This window comes from Dendrobium catenatum, unplaced genomic scaffold (genome assembly GCF_001605985.2).
Source record: "Dendrobium catenatum unplaced genomic scaffold, ASM160598v2 fragScaff_scaffold_510, whole genome shotgun sequence".
Taxonomy (NCBI): domain Eukaryota; kingdom Viridiplantae; phylum Streptophyta; class Magnoliopsida; order Asparagales; family Orchidaceae; genus Dendrobium; species Dendrobium catenatum.
Window position 1 is genome coordinate 652380 of NW_021318972.1, and position 12790 is coordinate 665169.

General features: G+C 33.6%; 1 protein-coding gene across 1 annotated transcript in view; it reads left to right on the plus strand.

Annotated features, from left to right (window-relative positions):
* Positions 1-2979: 2979 nt before the first annotated feature.
* LOC110096698 (D-glycerate 3-kinase, chloroplastic) overlaps positions 2980-12790 on the plus strand; it is a 13088-nt gene continuing 3277 nt past the window's right edge. The window contains 1 exon segment of the mRNA XM_028694618.1: positions 2980-3688. Within this exon segment, the coding sequence (XP_028550451.1) occupies positions 3206-3688 (483 nt within the window). The 5' untranslated portion in view covers positions 2980-3205.

Consider the following 12790-nt stretch of genomic DNA (forward strand, 5'->3'; position numbering starts at 1 on the left):
ATTGCTAAGTAAAGATTCAAGAGGTCTACTACTAATTAAAATTACAAGCTGGTTTAATTGCTTTTTCAAAATTTTAATAGAAGCAACTTGATATTGTAATAGGTATGCTAATTGTAGAATAATATTTCCAAGAGTACTTTCTCATTCATATCATGTAGAGTTATTCAAAATTTGAGGGATTACACTGCAATGCTACATGGTGCGGCACTACGACTTTAAGATTTTTAGAATTTTTGTTAAAATTATCAAATCCATCAGTCCTGATTTTTATTTTAAATTTATCCATTTTTTTAGAAATTGCTGCAACTTGTGCAGTCAAGATTGACAAATCATCAAATTTATAAATTTCTACTACTTTCTTAATATTTATAATATCAGCTGGCGACTGAAAATTATTAGTGAATAAAAAAAATAATGGCAATTTTATTTACTTTACATTAGACATTTATGAGTTACAATATTTTTAATCCAGTTACTCATAATTAAACATTGTCTTCATATATTTGGCTTTTGGTTTGGTTATCTTAGTATTATTTTAGAGTTAGGTCATTGAGATGTTGAGTGATGTGGGGGAATATTTGAGGGAATTTTGAAAATGTTGGATATGTTTTGAGGTTGAAGAAAGCTAGCTCCATATTATAATAAAGAGAGAATAATTATGTTGAGAAAAAGGAATAATAAAATTTAGAATATAAAACTAAATCTTCACTAAAGTACTAAGAGATTAATCACTAAATTTCACTTAAGATTAGACCAACTACCAAATCTTTCATATAAAATTCACACCAGCAAAAAAAAAATCAATGAATCAAAAATACAAAATAAAGTCCAATTTATTTTTTTTTCAAAATTATACAATTTTCAAATGTCTTAGAAGCTAATAAAATATTGTTACATTGATTGATGACTTATCCCGATATAAAAGAAAAATTAGAGAAATAAAATAAAATTTAAGATCAAGAACATCAAAAATTGGAATTAACCAAATAAGATAAGTTGCATGACCAATCTAGCATTAAAGGACCTTAAATTAAATTCTTTAATCATTCACCCATAATTGTGGAGATATTGTGTCATTCATAAATTTGAATAAAAAAATTATATATTGTTAAAATTTGATAAGGAGACTACATTTGTATTTTTTTTTCAATATTGTATTAATCCTCCCTGTATTTAAGAGTCCATCTGAGACAAATGTAATTTTTTATAAAGGTTGTTTGATATATAATCGAAAAATTATCTTGATTGGGCACAAATCTCGAAGCAAAATCAAGTTGGAAACTTCAAAAATTAAATCAAGGTCCATCTGAACTCCTATTTCAACAAACTTATAATAGAACTGAATGTCTCAGAAATACAAACCCAAAAACACAAAATTCGACTCAATCTGAGCCCAAATAAGTCCAAATCAAAGACCTAAAGCATATTTGGAATGTTCAAACCATAAGTTGGATTACCAAATGGTTTCCAAATGTGACATGCTGATAGTCGAATCGAGTGGTTCAACGAGACAAATCCAACGAGCCTAAGATTGTTAAATTTTGATATCATTAAGACATTCAAGTGCTCAGTAAATGGTCCATAATTAAGGGGAACTACATCGGTCGTCCATTTAAACTACTACCAATTTACCATTTATCTTTCTCATATTTACAGTTCATGCCACTCTTAAAAAACTATAAATAGACCCCTCATCCCTCATGGAATAGGGAGGGAGGAAGGGGCCTAAGTAAATAAGAGAAGGAAGAGAACCCTCTTTCCACCAGACTCCTCGACCATCGTTGGACTTCCACCTGGCCGTCAATTGACGTTGGACTTTTGCCCAGCCGCCGACTAACGCTAAACTTTCGCCCGACCACCAATTAATGTTGGATTTATACATGGCTGCTAACTTACGACATACGTCTCCTCGGCCACCGACATAGGACTTCTTCCTGGCTTCCAACTAACGCCAAACTTTCACCTGGCCACAAACTTTCATCGGACTTCTGCCTAACGCTAGACTTCTATCCATCACTGGACTTTCACTCTTCATTGGACTTTTGTCAGTCGCTGGACTTCCGTACATTGCTAGACATCCACCCGTCGCCAGATTTTCGCCCATCGCTAGACTTTCGTTGGACTTCTATTTGATGTTGGACTTCCGTCAATTATTGGACTTCTGTTTGACACTTGACTTTTGTCCATCGCCGGACTTCTAACCTTTGTCGCCAATCGATTACGATCTTTCCGACCTCTGTTGTTAAACAACAGTCTTTCTTACCAGCATTGACCATCGACTACAATCCTTATGACCTACATTACCAGACAACAATCTTTCTGACCACTGTCGCCAATTGACTATTGTCCCTCCGACCACCGTCACCAGACTACAATCTGCGATCTCCGTCGCCTGCCGATCATACAAACAAGTCAATAGTGCTTATTTCAATTCACATCATGCACTCTATATGATGTATATTTATTACATCAAGTTAAGGCCTCCGCAAAGAAGAGACTCATTTGTAATCAACTACAAGTAATAGTAGATTCATTCATGCTATGCATAGGCCCTATGGTTTTTCCCCATTTTATGAGATTTCCACGTAAATTGCTGGTGTCTCTTATGAATACTGCATCATCTATCTTTTATTTGATTGTGTGTTGGGTCTTCGTACAAAGCTAAGACGTTAAACTTTATATTTCTCTACGGCCATGAATATTCCATGACACAACATGGTTATTAAACTATGGTTGAAATAATAACTTTTTAAATGTTATTATAAAAAAATAATTTTCTAGCATGAAAATTTATTGAAAACAGCAAAAAATACTAACTCAATAAAAAATATAATTATAATTTGAAAATCAAATAGTAAAAAAAACCATCTTAAAAGTCTAAAACATTATTCTAAATTATTAAATTTTAGAACTTTATTAATTAAAAAAAAAAACTCCATCCACTCGCGCAAAACCTTTTACGTTGTCAAACCAAGCGCTGCACCTCATTTTATCTATCCTCCCTCCCTCCCTCCCTCGAGCTGTCTCGCGTTGTCGCCCCTGCTCCAGCTATAGCAACTGTAAATTGGGCGGGATCGATAAAAGGGGTTATTGGTTTTCTGTTCCCGCAGTCCGCGAGCTCACAGTCTCCCACTGCATTACCTAAAGTAGGTGTCCGAAGCCGTCCGGTTACCACGGACATACTCAGCTCCGTCGTCGAATTACTATGGCGACTCTAACCACGATTTCCCCTACGTCTTGCTCTTCTCTCTTTCCCTTCCGATCCCAACCCTCTCCATTTATCCACACTGCCGACCCTTCAATCGCTCCCAAATCTGGTCGACCACCCCAAACCCTCGCTTCTCCGCGTTATTCTCACTTCCGGCGGTTTTTAGCGGGGGCTCAGCCTGTGTTTCCCACATCTTCGGCTCTCGTATCCTCCTTGGACGACCTCTTTGAGTTCATTTGCACAGGGCCTCTTTTGCGGAGGATGGGATTTACGACAGAGAACGTGGCGGAGGGCATCGACAAATGGTTGCTCTGCGGGGGATATCTGTGTCGGCTGTTTGGATTGAACGAGCTCCAATTGACTGCGCCGGAGAAGGCCAGGGTTTACCACTTCTATGTTCCGGTTTTCCTCTGGTGCGAGAAGCAGATAGAGCGCCACGTGTTGGGGTTTGGAGATGCGGAGGAAGTCGCCCCTCTAGTGGTATGCAAAAAGTTCCTGACTTGGGATTGTTTTCGTTCACCTTGTTAGCTGCTTATTTTGAATGAAGTTTTGTGGCTTTAATTGTTTGGCTTACTGAAAAATGGGTCTGCATCCATGTATGCAATGAATGGTTTTGATTTTTGATCAACAACTGCCTGAGATACATTTGACCTCAATTTTTATAGTATCTTTAAAAAGACAAAGAGCGGGTAAATTTTTCTAGTATAGCCTGCAGTTTTAGGTCACTGGAGTTTGCACGAAGAGAGGCAGCTGGCATGATTGGCCTACGGATGGACCGGATATCACATTGCTGACACCATTCAATAGAGTGATCTTCCATCAAATATCAAGGCAAAAAGCCATAGGGTTCGATATGTTTGCACTTAAGTTACTTTAAATTTTAATTTTGTGTAGAAAAATTTAAATAGTGACAATCCTCCTTCGACTTTTTAATTTTTGCTGAGGGAAGATTATCATAACATCTCTTGACATGTCTGTAATATTTTTTGCTCATTTTGATATAGAAATGCAACATGCATGTTTCAAGTAGTGTTGAATTAAACTTGTCCATTGGGGACATGTGACCCTACTACCTAGCTAGAGCAAGAAAATCAATTGAGGAAATTAGTCTGCCTAAAGAGTAAGAAAGAGGCTAACAGATCTCCATGAATAATGAAAATAGTATAAAAAATGGCATGAAGCATCATTAAGTCCAAATTATTCTTCTTAACCATTTATTTAAAGGGTTAAGAGGGCTTGAAGAAAGACTAAATATAGAAAAAAATTGTGAAAGATGTGTACAAACTGACACAAATATATGGACTAAGTTGATTGGGATAAACATGGCCCTCTACCTCTTACTAGGTCCTTTATTGAGTATCTTTGGTGAGTCCTTTCAGGCAAACGTCTTGGGAAAGCCTTCGAGAACTTATGGTTAGTGTAAGTTTATGGAGGTGAGTTTCTAGGGCCTAGTAGTGAGTTCCTAGGAGTAAATATCGAGTACCTAGGAAAAAGTGATTGAGACCCAAGGATGAACACGGCCGATGAAATCACAATCATAGACTCTTGTAAGTGTGTGCTTCCTGTAGCTCCTATTGGGCCATCCACGGAAGACAAATTGTCTTAGTTGAGGGCAACTGCTATGGGGGAGGAAGCTTTCTTGGATTGAGTTCCCCATAAGATTAAAGCCTATTTGGGTGAGCCTTCATAATGAACTTGTTGAGAATGAATGCATTTTTAATCCATCTCTCTTGGTGCTAGCTTGTATGTTGCAATCTTTGCTGAGGCAAGTTCCTATTTGCTAATGGATTGATGCTGGCGATTGACTCTCTAGGTGAGGTCTCTTTCGAGTAAGCGTTGCTATGAGTGCATGCCCTCTCTGGTTGAGCCTCTTGATAGGAACTTGTATAGATACCCGCAATTTATCTGCATTGACATATTTGTATTTACATTATTTCGTATAGACCTTAGATTTATTTATTTGATTGTGTTTATTTGTGTGGGACGTACTTATTTTGCAATTGAATATTTTGAGAGCCTAGTTAGGTGAGATGATTATGAAGATAAGATGAACACAATAAGTTTTAAAAAAAGAGAAGAAGGTTGGGGTGAGATCTATCTCTGGTCTTTGGAAAACATGTATAAAGGGCATGTTTCATTTGATTTTATTTATATATTAGTATTAATAAGATGTTATTTTAGGTATAAAATTCTAAATATTTAATTTGGTATGATTTCATTAAATATGTTTGTCATAAGTTTATTCAAATTTGGTTTGATATTATCTTTGGAGTGCAACACTGGGGACAAATAAATGTGCCACTAATTCCCTTTATATTTCTTTAATCAATTTTGTATAGCCAAACATTATAATATCTTGAAAGATAGACTAATGCTTTCATCTTAATTGAAAAGAGAAATAAAGGTCTTTCATAATCAATCACAATATAGGAAATGCTAAATTCATTTCAAAAGATAAAAGAAACACACCATTACCTAGGTATAAAACTATGTTTGTGTCTATAAGATTTTTTTAGCTCATATAGATAACTAAAATAGGGTTTATTTTATTGTTGTTTTCTAGACTCCATATAGAGGAAAGCCTCTATAGTTAAATTAAATCGCAAATGAAGTCTTGATAAAAGTCTTGATTAAAGTGGAGAATAGACTTTTTAAATTAAAAAAACTTAACCAAAGTTTAATTTTTTTTTTTACTAAAAGGTATGCATAAAACCTAATTGATTTACTGAAGGATTTATTGATTTAAGAAAATATTTAGATTTAAATTTGAGTTTGATTTTAGAATTTATTTAGATTTGGGAGAAATACTAAAAAGTAAATACTGCCACTAACTCAATAAATGCAAGTGCATCATACTGAAAAGTAAGGTGGACTGCAAGTAAAATAAATTTGTAGTGTATCTATTAATGTAATGAATATATATATGACATCCAGAGTACGTAAAGTAAACACACAAGCTATGCAAATACCCTTCAACCATGGCATCTTATACAATAAACCAAAAGAAATCATTGGCTTAGCCTAGCCTATAATTGGTTGTCCAAATAAATCATTTAAAGTGTGTATAAAAGTTGTGTGGTTCGGATATGCCCTAAGCATTTTTTATTTAAATTATTTAAAATTTACTTTCATTTGTTTAAGGTTAAGGAGATTTGATTTAAATTTAAGTTTTAATAATTTAAAACTTTATATTTTATTAAAATGTTTTAAATATTCAAGTTGTTTAACTTTAAATTTTAAAGAACATAATGCTTAACAACCTCTGAGTGCTAGAACAGTAGAACTCATTGATCAACAAATCTTAGGCTCATAAGCATAATGCATTTATTCCCCTCCAAAAAGATAGCAATTGCATAGAGTTATTTCATTTTATCAACATTTAATTTAATAGTTTATTTTTTTTAAAAAAAACCTTGTTAATTAATAATTTCAAATAAGCTTTAAAGTTATCAATTAATAAAATCTTAGGCTTTCTAAATCAAATGCATTTGCTCTCTCTTAAGAGAGAAAGCAAATAGATAAAGCCTTGTTTTATTATTTTTATTTTTATGTCATTCATTTTATTTGATTCATTTAATTCAATCTATTTGTTTAAGCTGAATTTAATTTGTTATTTGAATTTTACTCCATTTAAATCAATTTAATTTCATTTATCATTTTCTTATTTTTATTTATTTTATTTATATATATTTTTTATTTCTTTTACTGATTGAATTTGGAATTATTTAATTGATTATTTATTTAATTATTTTATTAATTTATTTATTGAATTTTTTTTAATTTTTAATTAACTTTTAGTTTTTTAAATTTTATGAAAAAGCCTTTATTTTTATTTTAATGTTTAATGAATTTAAAGTTGAATGCAATTTATTTTATAGATTTTTTTATTTCTTTAATATTTTTAATGATTTATTAAAATCCTAAACAATTATATAAAGGAATTTAGAGTTTACTATTTGACAGACCAAATGAGTTCTAAATCACTTGAAATTTAAACCCTAAGTGAATTAAGATTTAATGACTAAACCCAAAAAATTTAATCAGCAAAGTCCTTGAGTTTGTAATTAATTTCTTAATTAAATATATTTATTCTTTTGAAATTAAATTTTAGGCCAACTAGATCTTGGATTGTGTTCAAATCTATGGTAATCTAACCCTTGGACACTAATTTAACACACCATAGCAAATCAAATCCTAATGCTTTATGGATTTGCATCTAGGACAATTTGAATGTATAGGTCAATTTGAATGACCTAATTGAAGCCTTAAAAGATTCCAAACAAAGATGAATAATTTCTAACATGTCATAAACATCCATGATTAACCTATATAAATTTGGGGTCAAGATGATTTAAGTTTAATTAATAATCTCAAAAAAAGTCTAAAGAGTATTTTTGAAATTATTTTTAATCCATTAGAAATTTAGTTTCAAACCTTAAGGCTTTTATTCTACTCAAGAGAAATCCATAAAGCTTATTTATGCCTAATTCAAATAAGTGTGTGATAAGTTGTGATTTTTCTAAGAACAGATGAATTTCTATGAATTTATTTAGCCATTTACATAGTCAGCCAGCTGATTGTGCCGAGCTTTCTACACGGCACCATTTAATTGGCTTAGCAATCATTAGAGGGACCCAAGGATAACACACTTTAGTTTACAACCACCCGATTTGAGATCGAATGGTTCTAGTTTAAAGACTCAAAACCATTGGAGCACCAAACAGAGCGTGATCCGACTTAATTAGAGCTATTGATTGAAACCAACCACTCTGATTTCATCTCCAACCTCTCGCAAGGTTTCTCAACCATAAATGATTTTTTAACATGATCTAGGTGATCAGCTCTATGGATTTTGTTCAAATTAATTAGAGAGCATCACTTCTCATGAACCTTCAATTCAACAGTTGGATACCCTTGGATTGAATGTTTTTTCACACTTGAGCGACACATAGGGATGAAGAGCTAGAGTTTAGATCCTACCTCAATACAGTGGTGAATTATGTTAGATCTTTATTGGATTGAATTCATCTAACCCCAAGGAGCACTTTTCCTTCAGGTTGGGTAGTCTAAAACTCATTGGAATAGGATTTGAGTTTTGGTCAAGACGGGATCATTGAAGCTCGCTCAAACTTGTCAGAGATGATCACTAGATAGGATCGAGAGCTGCAGAATGAATACTATGAGGCTAGGGAGTGTTTTGGAAGCAACTGCCATAACCATGTAATAGAGAAAAATGGGAGTATTTATAGTCTTCTTGTCCGAATCAAACTTCCCTCTAGGTCTGGCCATGTCAAGCCGCAAAAGCAATTAGGAACAGGCCAATAGGCTCAGGAGAACTCACCAAAGAAGTTATAGCCCATGTGGTTGGTTATTGAGGGAGCTAAAGTTGAACTAAGCCATGTGCATGGCTGTTTCTTGATTTTTCGGCCACCACCTCACCTGAGATGATTGACATAGGTGTCTGAAACATTACAGAAGGAAATGCAATGGTTAATTTGCCATGGTTTAGTCTGAATTTGTAAATAGCTTAGGGATTTGTATTTTTTAAGGTTTGGATAAGCTAGACTGGCTAGTTTTAGTGCATAGGGTCCATGGGCCTAATGCATGATCTTAATTGGCATGGTTTGACTTGAATTGAGAAATAGCTTAATGGACATCTCTCTCGACCATTTTGGTTAGCCCAATTGGCTAGTTCAAGTGGGCCTAAGGGCTAGGTCTCCTAGGGTTGACCCTTGGGGACCCAATGGACACTCACCCAAATGGTTAGGATGCCTTGGTTTAGTTTAGATCATTGGAATTCAAATTTAGGAGGTTTAGGGTTGGTTCATTTAATATAGTTTTACTTGGTCAACCAGGCTTGACCAGGCCTTGGGATTGGCACCAATCCACTCCAAATATGATTTTGGATTTGTTGGAAGTTTCAACAAAGTTCAATTTAGAGTTATAGGGTTTAATAGTTTCTTGGTCAACCCTGGTCAATTATGGTCCACCAAGGGTTCAGTTGGGTTTAAGCATGTATGATTTTATGTTTGGAGAAGTTTGAATGCTTTTTTGGAGTTTAGGTGAGCTTCTGTATTGAGATTTAAGGTTTAGGGTTCAAAGAGACCTTTAATGGTCAAAATGACCAATGATGGTTAACCTAGGCTCTTAAAGATCTCAAGTGGATCTATGCATGATCATGAATGATTGTCAAATGCCTAAGGACCAAATCTAAGTCTTGAATTGAATGATTCAATATGATTCATTCATATGAATGGTTTATGTTTAAAAGAATCCATGGGTCAAACTAGGTCAACTATGGTCATCCTTAGTCTACCATGAACTCAAAGGAGTCCAAATCATTGTAATGATAATTATGAATAAGTTTACTAATGCTTTCGAGGGAGTTTACACCAAGATGCTATATTCAATGGCATGGGTTGTAAATATTTGAAAGTTTGGCCCTATGGAATATGCTTTGAGTTTGAAGGTTTAGAAGGATATGAATGCCTACAAAATAAATAGATAGACTTTAGGGATATGTCTAATCAACATATGAATGATTCATCAAATGCACTTTTAGAGATTTTATCTAGGGTTTTGATCTAATTGAAAATTTCCCTGAGAAAGGGAATGTCCAAAGGGGTTTAGGGTTTAGATTTGAATTGGATTTTACATGCTGAGCTTTACAGTGGATTTTGATTGAATGATTGAAAGTGATTGAAGATTTAGGTTTATTGATGAATTTAGAAGGGTTTCAATCTGAATTTTAAGTTTGATTGACAACAAATCACTGAATGATTGAAAGATGATGAACAATTCAGTCTTTACTAATTTAGTAATTGACATTTTATGATTGAACTCGACCAATTGAATGAAGTTTATTGCTTAAATAGGGATAATTGCAAGGAATTAACCTCGTATAAAAATAAGATCAAGAAGCAAATGTTAAGATGACCTTCTTAAGAGGGTTGGGGCCTAAGTAGTATCCCATCTACTTGATGATAAGCATTTTCTATGAAAATTTTCACCAATCTCATATGGGATTAAATCCTATATTTTTACATATTTTAATCAATCTCCTTCATATGGTAACTCTCTACATCAACCATCTCTGTCACTTAAACAATAGTTTTTTAACAGTAATAACAATCAAAAGCACCAAGAGGCTATTTAACTTGTATGAAAATCATCCGCTTATGAACCTTATTTGACTGTAAAAGAACCTGTCAAGACCCATGGGAGAGTTGCTCAATCCCAACTAAACTTTTGGTTTTTGTATCGCTTGTTAGACAGTGTAGATCAATATGGTATCAAATTGGGCTTGATACACTAATGACTAGATTCATCTCCAAGTTCCAACATAAAAACTTAATCGAGTGGGTGTAGGCCAACCACTAGTTTTTTTTTTTCGACTGATGTATGCTTTACCAATCTAATATGGGACTAAATCAATACTCTTATGCTCCGTAATAAGTTTAATTTTGACTCATCCAATTATCATAAAGAATGGTGAGCAAATCAATTATATTTGATTTTATTGCCATGCAATTAAATTTTGGCTTTTATATTCGCCTGCTGTAGTTAAAGTAAGAGCTATTATGGAAATACCAACAAGATAGAATCGTTAAAACACTTCAGTACAGGAGAAAGAAATAAAAATACAAGGGAAGTTAAAGAGTGATGCGAGACCCTCAAATATGTTTAGATTTAAATTGTTTTCATGTCAGTTACTTGAATGGCAGTTGTTTTGGCACCTGTTTTAAATTTGCAAATTTATATAATAATACTTGATTCCTTGCATTCAATGAATGACTCTCTTCTTCATGCTAAGATGTTATGAGATACTCCAGATAGAAATCAGACATTTTAATAATAAGGTAACTGTTGAAGTACCTTTCATTTGCTGAACAATTATTTTTTGGCGTATAGATGACCTAAAGTTGGATGTGAAATATGGGAATCAGGCATTAGTTTTATGATTTAAAAAGATACTATCTTGAGTGCTGCACAAGCAATTGATTTGACACTTAAATATGGATCTATTTAGGGAATACAATTTTTTTCAAAGATTAATACTTGACTTGTTTAGATAGGATGACCCAATGCTCATCGAGAGGCTAATGAAAAAGAATCAAGTTTGACCAAGAATAACATGTAGCACTTCTTCTATGTTGGTAAAGGATATTGGTGATTAGATCAAACATGGAAGATAATAGTGATTGACAAGAGTGATGGATGAAATGGTAAATATACTAAAACACTAATACTACAACAACACCAACAACAACAAGTCTTTATCCCACTATGTGGGGTCGGCTACATGAATCTTTTTTCTCCATTGTGTCCTTTTAAGAGTCAATTTTTCATCTAAATCTAATAAGCAATAGTCATTTCTAATATTTTCTTAACACATTTTTTTTTAGGTCTATCTCTACCTTTCTTAACATAAGTCAAATATAATACATCTACTTTCCTAACTGGGTTATCGGAAGGCCTCGCTTTTATGTGACCAAATCATCTAAGGTGACTCTCTCTAATCTTATCTTTCGCTGGAGCTACTCCAACCTTTTCACGTATATTCTCATTTTGTATCTTGTTTTTAAGAGTAAAGCCACTCATCCACCTGAGTATCCTCATCTCTGCAACACTCTCTTTTAATGGCCAACATTCTACACATTAAAGCATTGCAGGTCTTACTACCATCTTATAGAATTTTCCCATAAGTTTGAGAGGGACTTTTCTATCACACAACAAACATGATCAGGCAGCAAGAGGCATTATTTATAATGCTTGGAAAAAGAAAGATTATGGGGAAGCGGTTGATGTCCTAAAAAGGAAGATTAAAAGATCCCTAAAACATCTTTACTTTTGGAGCAAAAATAAACTGAAAGAACGCAACATTAAGAAATAAGAACTTCAAAATGATATTTTGTATATGCAAGAAGAAGAGGCGAAGGAGGGTGGTTTAAATTCGGAAAATCTGCTTAAGCTCAGACTGAAAGTGCAAGAGCTCAATACCACACTGGCAAGGATGGCAACATGGTGTAGACAAAGGTCAAAAATACAATGGATGGAAGAAGGTAAAAAAAATTCTCGTTTTTTCCACACCTATGCAACAGCTAGAAGAAACAGAAACTTGATTAATCAAATTGTGGATGCAGAAGACTCTATGGAAACTGATCCAGAAATTATTCACAAGATTTTTGAAAATTATTTCATGAATAAATGGAGGAAACGTAAATGTGAACTCTCTAATTGGCCTTAGTATGAAAAATTGCATAAATGAGGAGATGAAAGAGCTGTTGAATTCAGATTACACAAAGGTAGAATTATACACAACTATCATGAAAATGAGCAACAATAAATCACCAAGTATGGATGGGGCAAATGCTTGTTTTTTCAAACCTTATTGGAACATAGTGGGGGAAGATACCTGGAATGCAATTAATGAGTTCTTTTTAACGGGAGTAATGCCAACTGATTGGAAAAAAACGGCTCTAGTGCTGATACCTAAAGTCCCAAATGCTTCAGAATGTTCAAAATTCAGGTCAATTTATTTATCACAAACCACTTACAAAATGGCTGCAGGTATGATTTTAA